The sequence below is a fragment of the Lates calcarifer genome, linkage group LG17 (assembly GCF_001640805.2).
Source record: "Lates calcarifer isolate ASB-BC8 linkage group LG17, TLL_Latcal_v3, whole genome shotgun sequence".
In the NCBI taxonomy this organism is placed as follows: Eukaryota; Metazoa; Chordata; class Actinopteri; family Centropomidae; genus Lates; species Lates calcarifer.
In genome coordinates this window covers 8,589,446-8,609,604 of record NC_066849.1, presented here as the reverse complement: position 1 = coordinate 8,609,604, position 20,159 = coordinate 8,589,446, and the positions used below count along the sequence as shown (strand labels likewise).

At 39.0% G+C, this 20,159-nt stretch overlaps 1 protein-coding gene and 1 long non-coding RNA gene across 14 annotated transcripts in view; both read right to left on the bottom strand.

Annotated features, from left to right (window-relative positions):
- The window catches only part of LOC127143503 (uncharacterized), a 15,847-nt gene extending 12,604 nt beyond the window's left edge, over positions 1–3,243 (bottom strand). The window contains exons 1-2 of the long non-coding RNA XR_007814979.1: positions 2,529–3,243; positions 321–1,262 (exon numbers count right to left, since the gene is read on the bottom strand). This is a non-coding gene — a long non-coding RNA (uncharacterized LOC127143503). The remainder of the gene's footprint in view (positions 1–320; positions 1,263–2,528) is intronic.
- LOC108895425 (granzyme B) overlaps positions 1–20,159 on the bottom strand; it is a 68,962-nt gene that overhangs the window by 42,336 nt on the left and 6,467 nt on the right. The window contains exons 2-6 of one of the 13 annotated variants that reach the window (XM_051077484.1): positions 16,439–16,522; positions 16,146–16,305; positions 15,772–15,904; positions 15,295–15,522; positions 14,992–15,185 (exon numbers count right to left, since the gene is read on the bottom strand). The exons of 2 other annotated variants lie outside the window; for them this stretch is intronic. In XM_051077484.1, the coding sequence (XP_050933441.1) occupies positions 15,021–15,185; positions 15,295–15,522; positions 15,772–15,904; positions 16,146–16,305; positions 16,439–16,496 (744 nt within the window). In that variant the 5' untranslated portion in view covers positions 16,497–16,522 and the 3' untranslated portion in view covers positions 14,992–15,020. Of the gene's footprint in view, positions 1–7,599; positions 8,034–8,143; positions 8,372–8,605; positions 8,739–8,845; positions 9,000–14,166; positions 15,186–15,294; positions 15,523–15,771; positions 15,905–16,145; positions 16,306–16,438; positions 16,523–19,838; positions 20,067–20,159 lie in introns of those variants that run through there. 10 more of the 13 variants (XM_051077483.1, XM_051077482.1, XM_051077486.1 and 7 more) reach the window with 10 other exon arrangements.

Here is a 20,159-nt window from a genome sequence, read left to right as displayed (position 1 = left end):
TGCTTTTGCTCAAAGCTCAAAGCTTGTAAACTCAAGTTAAAACTGAGTTTTATCTCCTTTTGGGAGGGGGTATCTCTCTCTGTGTTTGTGTGTGTGTGTGTGTGTGTGTTTGTGTTTGTGTTTGAGGGGGGAGGGGAAGAGGAGTTGATTGAGTCTGTGAGAAGCTGCCACAGAGAGGTTACAGTCAAGAGAGCCAAGAGCTGTCACAGATGATGAGCTCTGAAAAATATTATCACAGAAAATAATTAGCGTAAAAGCTTTTATTTAAAATTTTTACATCTGGGAAGTGTGAACTGTTACGCCAGCGTGTGCCCTGCGACCTGCGTTGACCCCGCGGTTGCCGGGGTCCCGCGGTCGCCGCTCCCCCGACGGGCGCCGGGTGCGAGGGCCCGTTCAACGCTGCTCGCAGCTTTAATTATTATTATTATTATTTTTTTTCTTCTTTTTCCGCCTCTTTGATTGCCTTTTTGAAGGCCTTAACATGCGTCAAAACTCCTGAAAATTTGCAGACGCGTCAGGCACGGCGAAAAATTTAAGAATTTAGGGGTCTTGAGCATGGGTGTGGCAAAATGGCCTCGGTAGCGCCACCTACATTTTTAAACGGAACAGCCCCTCAAGCCCGTTGCGCCTAAAAATCTGAAAATCTGCACACATATGTAACATCCCATGACGCACCAAAAAGTCTCTTGGAGCCATATTCTAAACCCAACAGAAAGTATTTTTATTTTGACCGGAAGGTGAAAAAATTGTGTGTTTTTGGCCATTTCCAGGGGTCGCTTGAACGCGAACTAGTCCTAGACGCATTATCCGATTGATTTCAAAATTTGATAATTTGTTCTTAAGACATAGACGAAGTTAAATTGCAAAAGTTTCGGACTTTTCATTGAAGGGCGTGGAAGTTATGGCCCCTCAAAGTTCGATCACTCGCCACAAAACAGGAAGTTGCTTTATATTTGCTATATTTCGGCCATACTTTGTCCAAACTGCATCAAACTTTACAGGATTGTTAATGGTACCTATCTGCACACATCCATATGTCAATATTCATACAATTGTTGTAGCACCACCTATTTATAGCAGGAAATGACATATTTTATAGTGTGATGTCCAGTTTCTAGACGGGTGACCAGATTCACTTCAAATGTTGTCAGCCCCTCCTTGACAATTTTTGGAAGAAGTCCTCCGAAAATTGTGAGTTTTGGTCGAAGCGTGTGCCGGTTCTGGCCTGTCAAAGTTCAGAAACCCAACTTCCTGTTTGAAACCTCAGATTTTGGGGTAACTTCCTGTTGCGACTCTCGACTTTATCCTATAGATGGAGCCATTGTATTACTCTTTGATGGGTTTTTGGAAGGGGGTCTCTGTGTGTGTGTGTCTGTGTGTGTCTGAGGGGGGAGGGGAAGAGGAGTTGATTGAGTCTGTGAGAACCTGCCACAGAGAGGTTACAGTCAGGAGAGCCAAGAGCTGTCACAGATGATGAGCTCTGAAAAATATTATCACAGAAAATAATTAGCATAAAAGCTTTTATTTTACATTTTTACATCTCGGAAGTTTGAACTGTTACGCCAGCGTATGCCCTGCGACCTGCGTTGACCCCGCGGTTGCCGGGGTCCCGCGGTCGCCACTCCCCCGACGGGCGCCGGGTGCGAGGGCCCGTTCAACGCTGCTCGCAGCTTTAATTATTATTATTATTATTATTTTTTTTTTTCTTCTTTTTCCGCCTCTTTGATCGCCTTTTTGAGGGCCTTAAAATGCGTCAAAACTCCTGAAAATTTGCAGACGCGTCAGGCACGGCGAAAAATTTAAGAATTTAGGGGTCTTGAGCATGGGTGTGGCAAAATGGCCTCGGTAGCGCCACCTACATTTTTAACGGAACAGCCCCTCAAGCCCGTTGCGCCTAAAAATCTGAAAATCTGCACACATATGTAACATCCCATGACGCACCAAAAAGTCTCTTGGAGCCATATTCTAAACCCAACAGAAAGTATTTTTATTTTGACCGGAAGGTGAAAAAATTGTGTGTTTTTGGCCATTTCCAGGGGTCGCTTGAACGCGAACTAGTCCTAGACGCATTATCCCATTGACTTCAAAACTTAATAGTATGTTCTTAAGACATAGACGATGTTAAATTGCGGCAGATTTTGAGTTTTTGTTGAAGGGCGTGGAAGTTATGGCCCCTCAAAGTTCGATTACTCGCCACGAAACAGGAAGTTGCTTTATTTTTGCTATATTTCGGCCATACTTTGTCCAAACTGCATCAAACTTTACAGGATTGTTAATGGTACCTATCTGCACACATCCATATGTCAATATTCATACAATTGTTGTAGCGCCACCTATTTATAGCAGGAAATGACATATTTTATAGTGTGATGTCCAGTTTCTAGACGGGTGACCAGATTCACTTCAAATGTTGTCAGCCCCTCCTTGAGAATTTTTGGAAGACTGGCTCCGAAAATTGTGAGTTTGGGTCGAAGCGTGTGCCGGTTCTGGCCCGTCAAAGTTCGGAAACCCAACTTCCTGTTTGAAACCTCAGATTTTGGGGTAACTTCCTGTTGCGACTCTCTACTTTATCCTACAGATGGAGCCATTGTATTACTCTTTGATGGGTTTTTGGAAGGGGGTCTCTGTGTGTGTGTGTCTGTGTGTGTGTGTTTGAGGGGGGAGGGGAAGAGGAGTTGATTGAGTCTGTGAGAAGCTGCCACAGGGAGGTTACAGTCAGGAGAGCCAAGAGCTGTCACAGATGATGAGCTCTGAAAAATATTATCACAGAAAATAATTAGCATAAAAGCTTTTATTTTAAATTTGTTGCAACAAATTCAGGTTTCTTACAGCATTTTCCTTATTGAAAACTAAATTCTACCTGAAATGTATCAATAAAAATCTTCTTTTGCAGTTAATGTCACCAGTTTATAGTTTAGTTTTAATAGCATTCCCTGTCACTGATGTGCCTTTAATTATCGGTTCTATCAGGGATCATTTATGTGTTTATCTTACGGGGGTGAGCCACCTCACAGGTTGGTTATATTACCTGTTGACCTCAGCTCAGTGAGCTAAGACAATGTTTAATGCAGTGTTTTTTCTGATATGAAAATGGATATTATTCAGCACATCTAACCTCAGCAGGCCCCTCTTCAGAAACTCATATCTGCAGATGTCAAAGCTGGCTCAAAAAATTAAACTGGCTTCAAATTAATTTGAAGGAATTGTAGGTTATTTTGAATTCATGTAATCTTACCATATGTCTCCCCTTGACCAAAGTCTTTACAGTTTGGTTTTGATCAGTTAGGAAATTTCACAAGGGGTCGGCTGATATTTTCATGTTACACAGTGTACGGCGACAGGAAAAGTGCACGTCTACATCCACCGGCGTCGAGGTGAACCAGCTGAATATAAGCCACTCAAGTTGACGACAAGTGCATTGAAAAGTAAAAGCTGCTGGCCTTTACCTTTTCTTTGTAAAAGCGCCTGTTCGGCCAGTAGTTAGTAAAGTAATATTTTCAGCATTGTCCACAGTCTCATGACATGTTTAACACGAAGCACAGCACGCTGGTTAAGCTCATGGCAAACTGTTACTAACAGCTAAAATGAAAGCTTGTCTGTATGTGGTCTAACTGGTTAGTTTGTCACTAATCTCCAAATTTTGCAAATTGCTATAAACTTCACTCTCTTAAACCAGTAACAGTCTGAGCTGGACTGATAGGGGTCTGTATGGATAAAGATAAAATCCTAATGATACCCATCCCTACAGCTGGTTAGTGGCTTCGCCCTGACTTTAGGCAGATGAGATATTCACTGTTCAAATAACTTCATTATAAGCCTTGTTTAAGCATAAATGATTTATATATGCACCCAATAACAGAACTTAAAAAAAATGCTTTTGCTCAAAGCTCAAAGCTTGTAAACTCAAGTTAAAACTGAGTTTTATCTCCTTTTGGGAGGGGGTATCTGTGTGTGTGTGTGTGTTTGTGTTTGTGTTTGAGGGGGGAGGGGAAGAGGAGTTGATTGAGTCTGTGAGAAGCTGCCACAGAGAGGTTACAGTCAGGAGAGCCAAGAGCTGTCACAGATGATGAGCTCTGAAAAATATTATCACAGAAAATAATTAGCATAAAAGCTTTTATTTAAAATTTTTACATCTCGGAAGTGTGAACTGTTACGCCAGCGTGTGCCCTGCGACCTGTGTCGACCCCGCGGTTGCCGGGGTCCCGCGGTCGCTGCTCCCCCGACGGGCGCCGGGTGCGAGGGCCCGTTCAACGCTGCTCGCAGCTTTAATTTTAGTCTTGTTTCTCTATCCACTAGGTGGCTGCAGTTGGAAACACTGAAGTTAGATAGCTACTGTGTAATAATGTATATGTGCTGACTCTGTCAGATCTCAGCATGATAACACTCCTACCAAAGTTGATGATTGAGACATTTATGTTAAAGTGAGTTCATGGCAGGTGTTTAGGACCCAGTAAAAACTGCTATTTACAGCAATAATGCTCTTTACAGGAGGAAGAAATTCACATATCTGAAAAACTGACTGACACTGCTGCAAAGCCAGTAGCAACACTCACTATAACAAACAGTAATTATGATGATGCAACTGATTTACTGCAGAAGAGATTTGGAGAAACAGGACCTTGTTATAATTGCACATATGTCAAGGCTGTGGGACGTCATCCCTCTGATAAAAACATCTGAGGCTCTGAGACAGTTATATGACAAATGTCAGATTCAGAGCAGGAGGTTAGAGTCACAGGGTACAATAAGAACACTTAAGATGATGTGTCCTGATATAAGTAAAAAGATAAATCTCTTGTTTCTGGCAGAACTCCACACCAACTATCCAGAGGCTCCAGTGTAGACCCACATTGATTCGTTTTTTATTTTTTGTAATTCTTTAATGCATCCCCTTTCTTTGGCCTACATATACCTTAAACCTTCTTGGCATTATCTAATTAAAGTCATCTCCATTTTAATTCAGCATAAATTAAATCTTTACATTTGGTTTTTAAAAAACAGTCTGACTTCAGGTTTTCTCTGGGTCTTGTGAATGTGGGGTATTGCTTCTTCACATGCATTTGAACTGCTCTTGCATCATTATCTTGTTTGTAATTAACAGGAAACACAGATAATATCATTAACCATTTCCTCTGTGTGAGGTGTGAAACAGCAGTATACCACCTATATACTTGGTTATCTATCGTTCTTTGAGGCCTTATTTCCAGTTATATATGTTCAGGAGACTAACAAAGACCACGCTGTATAAACATGAGAATTAGCTTTTTAAAATGGCAGGTAGGGCAGAGATGAATTTGGGTTGTAGAGCATCAGTGGATTGGGTGAAATGAGATTGAGTACAAAGAGATAAAAGCTGAATGGGGATCCAAAATGTCAGGAGGTTTGGTGGTGTAATGCTCAGCTTAAAAATGAATATGATATGATGAGTCAGGAGGTAATGGTGATTTGATATGATGCTGAGACTGTAGGAGGTTGGAGGGGGAAGCACTACTCTGAATTTGGAGCATAATGAAGAATATCAGCATTTAAGTGTTGATTTGATGAAGTGAGACAAATCAGGTGTCATTAAGTGGCAGAATAAGCTATGTGTTATACATTACTGCAAGCAAACTAGAAGGAGATAACGCACAGTTTACAGTCTGAGTCCATGTTCAGCTGTGCAAGTCTGTTTTCCCAGTGCTGCTTTACTGATGGCTTGAGTTTTTCTGAGTATTACCAGTAAAATGATTAAAGTGAAAATTCTTCTACATCACTAGTGTCATTGCAGTCTGAATAGTGTCACATCATGTTGGAGGATTTGAAAGTGGAGACTCAACTGGATACTCACATAAATCAGATATTTTTAACCTACAATACTTTTCCAAGAGTTTTCACTTTATCAGGGTGGGTAATTATGTTTATAAATATGTGCATCCATTAACACTATATTTAATAATGCAGTCAGTAATATGGTCATGTTAAAAATGGAAACCACCTGATGTGCTGCAGGATAAATCAGACGCTAAGTAAAATCAAAAGGCTTTTCTTGTGAGCTACATAAATAACCACTATTCAATGGTCACAAACAATTGGGCAAACAAGAGGATGCACATATTTAATTTAAGTGTGAAATGTCTCACTGTTTCCGTTGGAACCACATAATGTGTTTAATCATTTTATTTTGACAGAAAATTTAGCATCTTTAGCATCTTAGTACAGTTTACTGCGATACTGCGTGTCTGACATGGTGGTCTGCAGCACGGGGGCTCTGCAGGGAACGATCCTTTTCACCTCTACACTGCAGACTTCCAGTACAACTCACCTCACTACCACCTGCAAAAGTTCTCTGATGACTCTGCAGTCGTCGGCCTCATCACAAATGAGGATGACAGGGAGCACAGAGAACTGATGCAGGACTTTGTGGACTGGTGCCTGCAGAGCTGCCTCCAGATCAATGCAGGGAAGACCAAGAACTGGTGGTGGATTTCCGCAGGAGCGGACACTCCCACCAACACCAGTGAACATCCAGGGAAGAGACATTGAGATGGTGACATCTTATAAGTACCTGGGTGTTCAGCTGAACAATAGACTGGACTGGACAGACAACACCACTGCACTTTATAAGAAGGCTCAGAGCAGACTCTACCTGCTGGGGAGACTCAGGTCCTTTGGAGTGCAGGGGGCACTGGACAGGCTGATCGAGAAGGCCAGGGCTGTCTCTGGGGTGCCCCCTAGACCCAATGGAGGATGATATCTTATGGACAGTGAGTTCCACCCCATGCAGGAGACTCTGACAGCACTGAGCAGCTCCTTCAGCAATAGGCAGCTTCACCCAAAGTGTGTGAAGGAGAGGTATTGCAGGTCCTTCCTTCCTGCCTCTGTCAGAGTCTACAACCAGCACTGCTCCTAGTAGACCACATACTCACAGGGACCATTTCACTAGGCTCTGATCTAATATCCTGACAAAACAGCTGCTATCAGTCATTCACTGTGTGCAACTCCATTTTCAAAATGTGCAATATCTGTATTTAGTTTATCTTGTCTTTTACTTGTATTTATGTCATTTTCTATCTTTTCATTCACTTATGCTGCTGCAACAATGTAAATTTCCCTGTTGTGGGACTAATAAAGGATTATCTTATTTTACCTTTATTATTAATTATGACATTTGACATAAATGAGATGCCTGGTCATGTAGAATACATTTAGCCTATGTTTGGAGTGGTAATAAAAGAAGGTGGCCTTATTCAATAATGTCTAAACAATCTCATTGGACATAAAACACGTTTGTACAATTAGACAGTGACGACAGTGTTAGTGTCCAACCTGAACATTGGCTGTTCTTCAGTTACAGGTTCTGTTAAACAACAGGCACAGCAGATTTAGAGCTTATAAATGAGAAGAGACTTTCAGCTCTGATTTCAACAAGTGAACAGTGACCCTCTTCTTGTTGCATCAATTCACTTTGTTCACAGGGAGGCAGTGTTGTCTTTTTTAGTGAGTCAATTCATGTTCAAACACGTGTACAGAGGCACTGAGAGAACGTGGTGAGAGAGCAACAGTTTATTGATCCTGTGTTCTCATTTGATCCATTCTAAAACAAAATGCACAAAACAGTGATGCATTTAAAGTATTATGTTTTATTTAGGAGCATTTTAGGATATATGTATAGATATTACGCCTGTTAAACAGCATTGAGTATACAGTTACAGTTTAGATTTTACACCACACTTGTCATGTTTGGCTTGTTTAAATCCATCCTTGAAAACTCACATATACTGGGTGTAAATTTCTAATTTTCTGACAAGAGCCTAAAGTTTATAACCACTGCAGCAAATTTAGGATCAGTTATGATATTAGTATCTCAAACATCAGCTTTAAAATGTTTAAATATTAAAAATACAAACACATGGGGTTCCATAAACCAATTGATTGCCATCCTCAGGTATCTTAGTGTAGGCATATATAGATGGTCCACCTGCTGGATTGAAGGTGTAGGACACCACCCCGTACGCTTTTCCATCCTCACAGACCAACGGACCACCAGAGTCTCCCTGGAAGTACATACACAATGTGCAGTGATTGTTTCAACAACGTTGACCACAGAGTGTGTGTGTGTTTGTCCATGTCATGGTATATAATGTAATATCATAAATGTACGTACCACACCCAGTCCAGCCTCTCCCTCAGAGCAGTAAATCTTTTTCCCACGACACAGCTCATTGTCAGTGAGTGTTACACTGACTTCCATGAGTTTCAAAGACATATATTTTGAGTTTCTGTCATTTCTTCCCCAGCCAGAGACTGAACATAATTTTGGCAGAGAGCCATCATCTCGGTCTGCGAGAGCAATGGGTCTCACAGTGTTGCTGAAATGTGCCTTAGAGCTCAACTGGAGGAACAGAGAGAGATTTTGAAAAATAAATAAATCACCTGCAAAAATAATCACCTGCATTGCTACTGTTCAGTGATATTAATGCATACAGTATTTCAGGGATCCTTTTCGTTGATTTATTACATGAAGTGAAACAAAGCATTTGCAAGTAATATAATGAGAAACTAAAACTGGAAAATACAAAACTAGACAAAAGCATTGTTTTTTTTTTCTTTTTAGTAATTTTCTCACCTTAAGAAGCATTATGTTGTTTTCTAAGTCACTTGCACTGTAGTCTTTATGTGGAAATGCACCTTCCACAGATATACGCTGTATTCCATTAAGCTTATTGGCATCGTGAAGTCCAAGTAAGGCTGTGTAGGACCTGGAATAACAAAACACAAACAAAAAACTGGTGATTTTTTTTCTTTTGATCAGAGCATTATATTGACAAAATAGAAATATTAATAATGTAAAGTGTGTTAAACTGACTTGGCTTGGCAGTGGGCTGCAGTCATCACAAAATCCTCGTTCAGAAGGAAGCCACCACAGTAATATGTTTGACCATTCTGCATGTGCCGCTCCAACAGCACCATGTATGGCCTGCTATGTGCCACAGCCTCGTGTCCTCCGTAAACTGCAGAAGCTAAATAAATGAAAATATATATACATAAGAAAAAATAACATGTTTTAATACCCTGTGCACATGATGCACATGATGTCATAAAACCTAAACTTACCTTGACCATTGAGAGTCAGTGCCAGTATCAGTACGACCAGCTCACAGTGGATAAACATGGTGAGTTCACAGTCCAGCTGAGCTACTGAGGAACAGTGGTACACATCACTGACAAGTTCAGTCTTTAAATGCTTCCTTGTATTAGAGAGTGAAGGAAGTGTTTGCCTAATTACACATTTTGGCTTTGAACCACAGTCATAAGGAGGGGCCTCTATCGCCTCCAGATTATGAGAAATGTTAGATTTTCATAAAACAAGTCTAAATCCTTTAGATAATATTTATTTAGTTTGTCTAGTTTGCATACACCACATGTAGCATTATTGGACTGGTGATCTGTCCAGGGTGTACCTTGACTTGTCCTTGACTTAGAGAGTGAAGGAAGTGTTTGCCTAATTACACATTTTGGCTTTGAACCACATTCATAAGGAGGGGTCTCTATCACCTCCTCCTCCATAAAAAAAATAAAATAAAACATGAAATGTGACAACTGCTGTTGAAGGGAAAGGAAGATCAATCAGCAGAGTATTTATTTTATGACCACAGCATTTTCTATTTCTATTTCAAATTTTCTCTTTGTTAAAAAAGAATCCAAACAAAAATCATTTCTGTATTCACCAAATAATTTCGGAATTTTTCAACAGGCTGCAGAACCAGATAGCTGCTGTGTTACAAAAATGTGCTGATTCTTTAAGCCATCAATATGATAACACTCCTGCCAAAGTTGATGCTTGAGACATTTATGGCAGGTGTTTTCCAATAATAATGCTCTTTCCAAGAGAAAGAAATTCACATAGTGACACCACTGCAAAGTCAGTAGCAGCACTCACTATAACAGATAGCAGTTCAGCTTTTCAGCAGCAATTCATTTACTTAAGAACAAATGTGGAATTGAGGCCCTGAGTATATATGCACATATTTTATGTCATGACTGCTGGACATTAGCCCTGTTTTAAAATCATCTGATACCAAGGCTCTGAGACAATTACAATATATGATGAATGTAGGTGTGGCACAGACACTTAGAGAAATGTACTATACTTAATACTCCTGTAGATGATTCCAGAGAAAATGGCTCCTTAGTACAAACAACCACCATATCTTTGACACAGGAGATCACTATTTATTTAAAAACAATAGTCATTTTTCTTTCTATTAACCATAACTATTACACTGTCAGAATCATAATTTCTATCATTGTAACCATGACAACGAAGGTCCTCTAACCTTAAGGGAGCAGGCTACCTATTTTAACCCAACCCACATCTTTTCCTAAACATAACCGAACCACAAACCTTCCATAATCTTAACCATGTGTTTATTATAGTAACCATGGTGAGTAAATTCCAGTTCAGGAGTTGCTCCAATGAGTTGTACCAGGTCTCTGTCTTCATAGAAAACAGTCAGACTCAGCACATCTAAGGAAATTCTTGGCATCAGCCTCAATTCTATCTTCTTTCAAGCCTCCTTACCAGGTCAGAGGACAAATAACATATATACTAAAGTAAAAGTAGCAATAACACAGTTTTAAAATGCTAAATTACAGAAAAGTCCTACATTCCAAACATTACTTAAGTAAAAAATATGCATGCCAAGTATTACTATGGTATTATTTAGTTGAAAGTTATTATTTGTTCACATGTTAGAACTGCTCTTATACTGTTTATCTTGTTTGTAATTAACAAGAAGCATAGATAATATCATGAACCATTTCCTCTGTGTGAGCTGTGAGACAGCAGTTTATCACCTATATATACTTGGTTATCTCTCATTCTTTGAGGTCTTATTTTCCATTACATATGTCCAGGAAACACAATGTTCCCGTGCAACTGTCTTCACTTACAAAGACCACAGCATTTAAGTATGAACTTTAGCTTATTGGAATGGCAGGTACAACAGGGGTGAATGAAGAGAGAGAGAACCTGATGAAAATGTTGATGAAACTAAAAGTGTGTCATGACCTTTCCTGACTCTGTGACAAAGAGATGGTCCTGGTGAGAAGAACTGTGGGCTAGTCAGAAGTTTATGTAATTTCTCAATGAAGGCAGGAGCTATCTTGTGGGATGATGTAATTAAGTTGGTGAAAAAAGGAGAGGCAACAATGGACAAGGAGGTATGTGTAAATATGGGGAGAGGTATACTGAGGTTTTTCCGGTGGCAAGGCTGGAAACTTGGAGGAAGGTGAAATTAAGACCGATCCCAGGAAATTCAGATTCAAATTCAGAATCAGAATCAAATTTGTTTTCAGTCTGTACGCATATTTAACAAATAACATTCAACACAGAAAAACACAAACCAATTTATGCAGACAAGAAAACAACACAACACTCCTACTGAGATTATTTAAAGCTCTGATGGCAGATGAACTTTTCCCAAAATGTGTTTTTTTGCAGGTTATTTGTATCTGATACTGGAGGGGAGGAGTGTGAGTATAGAGGGTGGCAGTGTGCTATGATCTGTGCCTTGTGAGTGGTGGCAGTGTCAACAAGGGCTTATTTTGGAGCATATATGAGTGATTTTCAGAAGCCTGTTATTGTTACTGGGGGAACATGGTGAAATAGCAGATGGCACAGTTCTAAAGGATGAATTCAATAATGCTGCGATACAGAAGAAGCAGAAGGTGGGGTTTGACTAAGTGGGACCTGAGTGTACAGATGAAATGGAGTCGCTGCTGCCAGCATTTATGGATGTCTGTGGTGTGTTGGTTAGTATTTAATTTATTGTCCAGAGTAACACAGAGGTATCTGAAACTGTCCACTATCTCTACTGGCAGGTTGTTGATGTATATGTATATAAATACAATATCTGTATTTAGTTCAGTCTGTCTCTATGTATAAAGTCCTGTGTATATTGCTCCTTTGTTCATATTTTTATTACATTGTCCTGTTTATACTGTTCTTATGTTCATATTTATAATATTATCTTGTTTATATATTGTCTTTTACTTGTATTTATGCCTTTTTTATACCTTTCTTTTTATCTGTTTGATCTTTGATGCTGCTGAAACCATGTAAATTTCCCCATTGTGGGACTAATAAAGGATTACCTCATCTTATCTTATTCCCTCAACCTGTCTCTGTCCCAACTCCTGAACGCCTCCTCTTTCTCCGCCTCCATTAGCTGTCTGATTTTGGCTGTGAACCAGGGTTTGTCATTGTTGTAACTCACCCTGGTGCGTGTTGGTGTACAGCAGTCCTCATAGAGGCTGATGTATGATGTCACAACTACAGTTTACATATATGTTACAGCAGCATGCTCATTAGCTCGGTTATTACACATTACATGTGGCTCATGTCTAGTTTGTTCACAAATTAAAGAGCTTCACCCTCAGATATTTGCACTTATTTTTATTTTTACAATATTAAATACAATTATTAATACAAGTGTCTTGAACTAAACAACTACATGAATAATATTTAATCTAATTTATTTATCCTGAATGAAGCTGTGGATAACAGTGAAACAATAGACAGAAGTGTAATAACACGGGAAATAAAGTATTAACTAGCACTGCATCGTTAAAAAAATATTTGTAAAATCTTATCAATAACTTTACCAGCCAGGTTGTAGCTGTATAATGTATGTATAATTTAAATTACTGCTCAACAAGAATTAATCACAATATTAACAATTTCAGCGTTTAATGCTATCTTACTTTATGGATCATTATCTTCACTGTTGGTTGCTGTTGTCATTTGCACAAAACATCCATGGTTTAAAGTCAGACTAGCCCTGTTTAAGTTTTATTATACATCCATGAAGTCCGCTAGCATAGCACTCACGAACAAGCCGCGCTGAGGCCAGGAAGCGGTTTGGGTTCCTGTAACCCAGAGGCATGATGGGTAACAGTACCACGCATATTCAGTGGGCCCCATAATGCAGAAGTAAACCAAGCCAGAAGCCAGAAACATATTTTAGCGTATCTGCCAGGCGAGGAACTCTGATAGGACTGAGTGGCTGCCATTTTTGATCCGGTATCCAGCTCTCATAATACATCCATGGTCCACACAGCCAAATTTCAGTAAAGCACAAAACAGAAGATGAAGAAAGGTCTCTGTTTTTCCCCACCAGCAGCTGGAGTTAATCCACTTTGTTGCTGAGTGACCACACGTTAGAGGGAAATATTCCAGGTAATGGTGTACGATTTCCATATTGGTGGAAATGCACAAGCGTTTCCCTCTCCTCCACCGTTTCACTGTGTGTGCAAAGGTGAGGGCACCTTTAACCAGAATGTCCAATAATTCCACAGATGTAGTGATGAAAGTGGGTAATAAATCCACAGGGGTAGTGGCCCTGATGTCCATGAGCTCTCCTCTAGTGAAAGAGCAACTACGGTACTTACACCCAACACTGAATTAACAAACAAAATAACAAAACAGCGCGTACCAACACACTGAGGCAGCCATCTGTGGCGCCATCTTGGAACATCGTCCACACTTTTGACTGTTATGAGCACACTATCTGGGTACTTACACTGCATTGCATTTCTCCATAGTTGTCATTGTGGACACACTTATGAACTCAAAACATCAAGTGTGAAAGCCAAAGGATGCAAACTTAGACACAGCAAGACTGAAAAAACATCTAAAACCAGTGGTTAAAGTTTTGAGGCCAGCTTTCATTATAGCAACTACATCTTGACACACATACATGCATCCATTAACAATATATGCACATATTTAATAATAGCATAGCATAGCATTATCTTCCACTTATCCGGCTAAGCAGGCCATTCCAGACATTCCAGAAGAGGTAATGAAAGAAGGTGACCTTATTTAATCATGCCTAAACAATCTCATTGGACATAAAATGTGTTTGTATAACTTGGTGCCCAACATTGGCTGTTCTGTTAGATGTTGCTAAAAACTGCAGATACATTCTCAGGTAGGCAACAGGCAGACTTGATCAGGTTTAGAGCTTATGAATTAGATAAGACATTCAGCTGTGACTTCAACAAGTAATCAGTGACCCTCTTCTTGTTGCATCAACACACTTTGTTCACAGGGAGGCAGTGTTGTCTTTTTTAGTGAGTCAATTGTTGTTCAAAAAAGTGTACAGAGGCACTAAGAGAACGTGATGAGAGAGCAACAGTTTATTGTTTAAAAAGATGGAACAAAACAAGTTCAGATGATCCTGTGTTCTCATCTGAGAAAGTGTGTGCTACACCTGTGTTATCCTGACACCACCTGTCTCTCCTGATACACACCTCTTGGTGTTGGCAGCAGACCTTGCTTCAGTTGTTTCTGTATAAGTATAAATTTCATGTGACACTAATACAGATGACAAACACCATTAATGACCAACAGCAGGATGATTCTGTCCTCACATTTTTCTCGGTACAAATATACTGATAATACATTATGATGTATTTGTTTCATTGCAGCCTCATATTACATTCATTGGGATTAAGCATGTTCCAGCTAAATATAGAGTGGTAATAAAGCAAAGTGAACTTTTTAACACTTAAACAATCTCAGAATTGAAACCAAAATGTGCTTGTACAAGAGGAGTGTACAGAGGTACTGAGAGAACACTGTGAACTAGATTTACAGTATGTGTCATGATTGGTTTGTTTAAATTCATGCTTGAAAACTCACAAATGTCTAATTTCCTTACAATAACCTAAAGTTTACTGACAGATATGCACCCACTGCAGCAGCAGCAAGTAAAAAAAAATTTTTTTTTAAAGATATCATTAAAGCAAAGCATCCATCCATTAGCTATACCGCTTATCCATTAAGAGTCACGGGGATGCTGGAGTCTATCCCAGCTGACACTGGGCAGGGAGGAGCTTGTACAGATCGTGCAAAGCATATTTTGATTAAAGTTGTGCAAAACAAGCAAACAAGCAATTTAGCGGTCTCTGTGATAATGGAATCAGAAGAGATACTAGCTAACTAACCTGAAATTCAAATGTTGTGATCTGATACATTAGAACTTTCCATTATGTCCAATAATCTGTTTAATCCAGTCCATTTTCTCAGGTATCTTAGTGTAGGAGTAGACATACGGGCCATCTGGGTTTGTTTTGTGTGAGGAAGACACCACCCCGTACGCCTTTCCATCTTCACAGACTAACGGACCACCAGAGTCTCCCTGGAAGTACATACACAATGTGCAGTGATTGCTTCAACAACAATGTTGACCAAAATGTGTGTGTTTGTCCATGTTATTTTATATAATGTGATATCATAAATGTACGTACCTCACCCGGTCCAGCCTCTCCCTCAGAGCAGTAAATCTTTTTCCCACGACACAGCTCATTGTCAGTGAGTGTTACACTGACTTCCATGAGTTTCAAAGACATATATTTTGAGTTTCTGTCATTTCTTCCCCAGCCAGAGACTGAACATGATTTTGGCAGAGAGCCATTACCTTGGTCTGCGAGAGCAATGGGTCTCACAGTGTTGCTGACATTTGCCTTAGAGCTCAACTGGAGGAACAGAGAGAGAGATGAAAAAACAAAAAACAAAACAAAACAAAATACATTAACATTGTCACCATCAACTCAGATTTCTCCACTGCTCACATTTGCCTGTTGTCTAACACATTTCTAGTTCACTTATTATTAAGTGATTTGCAGACATCCAGTATTCTAGGCCTCCATTTTATTAATACATTCATTGGAGCATTTGTAAAAATACACACAAAAAATTGCTACTGACAACAAGGATTTTCTCACCTTAAGAATCATTATGTCATTTATTAATTCAGTTTCATTGTAGTCTTTATGTGGAAACGTATCTTTCACAGATATACGCTGTATTCCATTACTGTCACGGACATTGTGAACTCCTAGTAACGCTGTGTAAGACCTGAAATGACAAAAATAAATGTAAAAACTTTATCTGTTAGTAAACATATTTGTTTGTTGGTCAGAACATTGCATTTAGAAAATATAAAAATATTAAGAGTCTCAAATTTATGTCACTTCTCATGAAGCAGTTATGAAGTATATTTGTCTCTGTGCGTGAATCTAGGTTTTTATTGAGATAAGAAGTCTTATCAGGGGCTCATGAATTCCCAATACTTAAATTCAAATTGTGTTAAACTGACTTGGCTTGGCAGTGGGCTGCAGTCATCACAAAATCCTCAGTCAGAAGGAAGCCATCACAGTGTTTTTTACCACCATCCTCTGTGTGCTGCTCCAACAACACCATGTATGGCCTGCTATGTGCCTTAGCCTCATGGCCTCCATAGATTTGCCCTGTATGAACTGGGGAAAATGTATAATATTTATGAATAGATAAATAAATGTAAATGGAGATAGAGAGAGTTTAGTTTAGTTTTAGCACTAACACTGTGATTTAAAACTTAATATCCTTAAGTGTCATAAAACCTAAACTTACCTTGACCATTGAGAGTCAGTGCAAGTATCAGTACGACCAGTTCACAGTGGAAAAACATGGTGAGTTCACAGTCCAGCTGAGCTACTGAGGAACAGTGGTGCACATCACTGACAAGTTCAGTCTTTAAATGCTTCCTTGACTTAGAGAGAGAAGGAAGTGTTTGTGTAATTTGCATATGCAAAAGATGTGGCTTTGAACCACATTCACAAGAAGGGATGTCTCTATCACTGCCAGAGGGCATGAAATGTAACATCTTAACTACCAAAGAAGTGATAAAGTCATTACCATGGTGAAAGGAAAAGAAGATCAATTGTCAGACTTTTTATGATCCCACATTACAGTAAAATAATATTTTGGTCAGTCTTGTTTTAGTATTGTTTCTCTATCCACTAGGTGGCTGCAGTTGGAAACGCTGAAGTTAGATAGCTACTGTGTAATAATGTATATGTGCTGACTCTGTCAGATCTCAGCATGATAACACTCCTACCAAAGTTGATGATTGAGACATTTATAGTAAAGTGAGTTCATGGCAGGTGTTCAGGACCCAGTAAAAACTGCTATTTACAGCGATAATGCTCTTTACTGGAGGAAGAAATTCACATATCTGAAAAACTGACTGACACTGCTGCAAAGCCAGTAGCAACACTCACTATAACAAACAGTAATTATGATGATGCAACTGATTTACTGCAGAAGAGATTTGGAGAAACAGGACCTTGTTATAAATGCACATATGTCAAGGCTGTGGGACGTCATCCCTGTGATAAAAACATCTGAGGCTCTGAGACAGTTATATGACAAATGTCAGATTCAGAGCAGGAGGTTAGAGTCACAGGGTACAATAAGAACACTTAAGATGATGTGTCCTGATATAAGTAAAAAGATAAATCTCTTGTTTCTGGCAGAATTCCACACCAACTATCCAGAGGCTCCAGTGTAGACCCACATTGATTCGTTTTTTATTTTTTGTAATTCTTTAATGCATCCCCTTTCTTTGGCCTAAATTAAATCTTTACATTTGGTTTTTAAAAAACAGTCTGACTTCAGGTTTTCTCTGGGTCTTGTGAATGTGGGGTATTGCTTCTTCACATGCATTTGAACTGCTCTTGCATCACTATCTTGTTTGTAATTAACAGGAAACACAGATAATATCATTAACCATTTCCTCTGTGTGAGATATGAAACAGCAGTATACCACCTATATACTTGGTTATCTATCTTTATTTGAGGCCTTATTTCCAGTTATATATGTTCAGGAGACTAACAAAGACCACGCTGTATAAACATGAGAATTAGCTTTTTAAAATGGCAGGTAGGGCAGAGATGAATTTGGGTTGTAGAGCATCAGTGGATTGGGTGAAATGAGATTGAGTACAAAGAGATAAAAGCTGAATGGGGATCCAAAATGTCAGGAGGTTTGGTGGTGTAATGCTCAGCTTAAAAATGAATATGATATGATGAGTCAGGAGGTAATGGTGATTTGATATGATGCTGAGACTGTAGGAGGTTGGAGGGGGAAGCACTACTCTGAATTTGGAGCATAATGAAGAATATCAGCATTTAAGTGTTGATTTGATGAAGTGAGACAAATCAGGTGTCATTAAGTGGCAGAATAAGCTATGTGTTATACATTACTGCAAGCAAACTAGAAGGAGATAACGCACAGTTTACAGTCTGAGTCCATGTTCAGCTGTGCAAGTCTGTTTTCCCAGTGCTGCTTTACTGATGGCTTGAGTTTTTCTGAGTATTACCAGTAAAATGATTAAAATGAAAATTCTTCTACATCACTAGTGTCATTGCAGTCTGAATAGTGTCACATCATGTTGGAGGATTTGAAAGTGGAGACTCAACTGGATACACATAAATCAGTTATTTTTTAACCTACAATACTTTTCCAAAAGAGTTTTCACTTTATCAGGGTGGGTAATTATGTTTATAAATATGTGCATCCATTAACACTATATTTAATAATGCAGTCAGTAATATGGTCATGTTAAAAATGGAAACCACCTGATGTGCTGCAGGATAAATCAGACGCTAAGTAAAATCAAAAGGCTTTTCTTGTGAGCTACATAAATAACCACTATTCAATGGTCACAAACAATTGGGCAAACAAGAGAATGCACATATTTAATTTAAGTGTGAAATGTCTCACTGTTTCCGTTGGAACCACATAATGTGTTTAATCATTTTATTTTGATAGAAAATTTAGCATCTTAGTACAGTTTATTATTAATTATGACATTTGACATAAATGAGATGCCTGGTCATGTAGAATACATTTAGCCTATGTTTGGAGTGGTAATAAAAGAAGGTGGCCTTATTCAATAATGTCTAAACAATCTCATTGGACATAAAACACGTTTGTACAATTAGACAGTGACGACAGTGTTAGTGTCCAACCTGAACATTGGCTGTTCTTCAGTTACAGGTTCTGTTAAACAACAGGCACAGCAGATTTAGAGCTTATAAATGAGAAGAGACTTTCAGCTCTGATTTCAACAAGTGAACAGTGACCCTCTTCTTGTTGCATCAATTCACTTTGTTCACAGGGAGGCAGTGTTGTCTTTTTTAGTGAGTCAATTCATGTTCAAACACGTGTACAGAGGCACTGAGAGAACGTGATGAGAGAGCAACAGTTTATTGATCCTGTGTTCTCATTTGATCCAGTCTAAAACAAAATGCACAAAACAGTGATGCATTTAAAGTATTATGTTTTATTTAGGAGCATTTTAGGATATATGTATAGATATTACACCTGTTAAACAGCATTGAGTATACAGTTACAGTTTAGATTTTACACCACACTCAACATGTGTGTCATGTTTGGCTTGTTTAAATCCGTCCTTGAAAATATACTTGGTTTAAATTTCTAATTTACTAACATGAACCTAAAGTTTATAACCACTGCAGCAGAAACCAAAACATTTTATTTCCTTAAATCGATCAAATCGTGCTTTAATTTTTTACGTGAACTGTCCAAACAAAAGATTGTATTATATAATATCATCAAAGTAAAGCATATTTTTATTAAATCTATCCAAAGCAAACAAGTCCAGACTTTTGTCTTGTAGTGTCACTGATTTAGGATCAGTTGTGATATTAATTCAATCATCAACTCTAAAATATTAAGAATACAAACATTAGGTTCCATCATCCAATTGATTGCCATCCTCAGGTATCTTAGTGTAGGCATATATAGGTGGTCCACCTGATGCTTTATTAAAGGTGTGGGACACCACCCCATATGCCTTTCCATCTTCACAGACCAATGGACCACCAGCGTCTCCCTGGAAGTACATACACAGTCTGCAGTGATTGCTTCAACAACATTGACCAAAGTGTGTGTGTGTGTTTGTCCATGTCATGTTATATAATGTAATATCATAAATGTACAGACCTCACCCGGTCCAGCCTCTCCCTCAGAGCAGTAAATCTTTTTCCCACGACACAGCTCATTGTCAGTGAGTGTTACACTGACTTCCATGAGTTTCAAAGACATATATTTTGAGTTTCTGTCATTTCTTCCCCAGCCAGAGACTGAACATGATTTTGGCAGAGAGCCATCACCTCGGTCTGCGAGAGCAATGGGTCTCACATTGTTGCTGAAATTTGCCTTAGAGCTCAACTGGAGGAACAGAGAGAGATGAAAAAAAAATTGAAGCTGAGGAGATAGATATTTATATCAAATCATGGATTTCAATTTGTTCAGAAATGTATT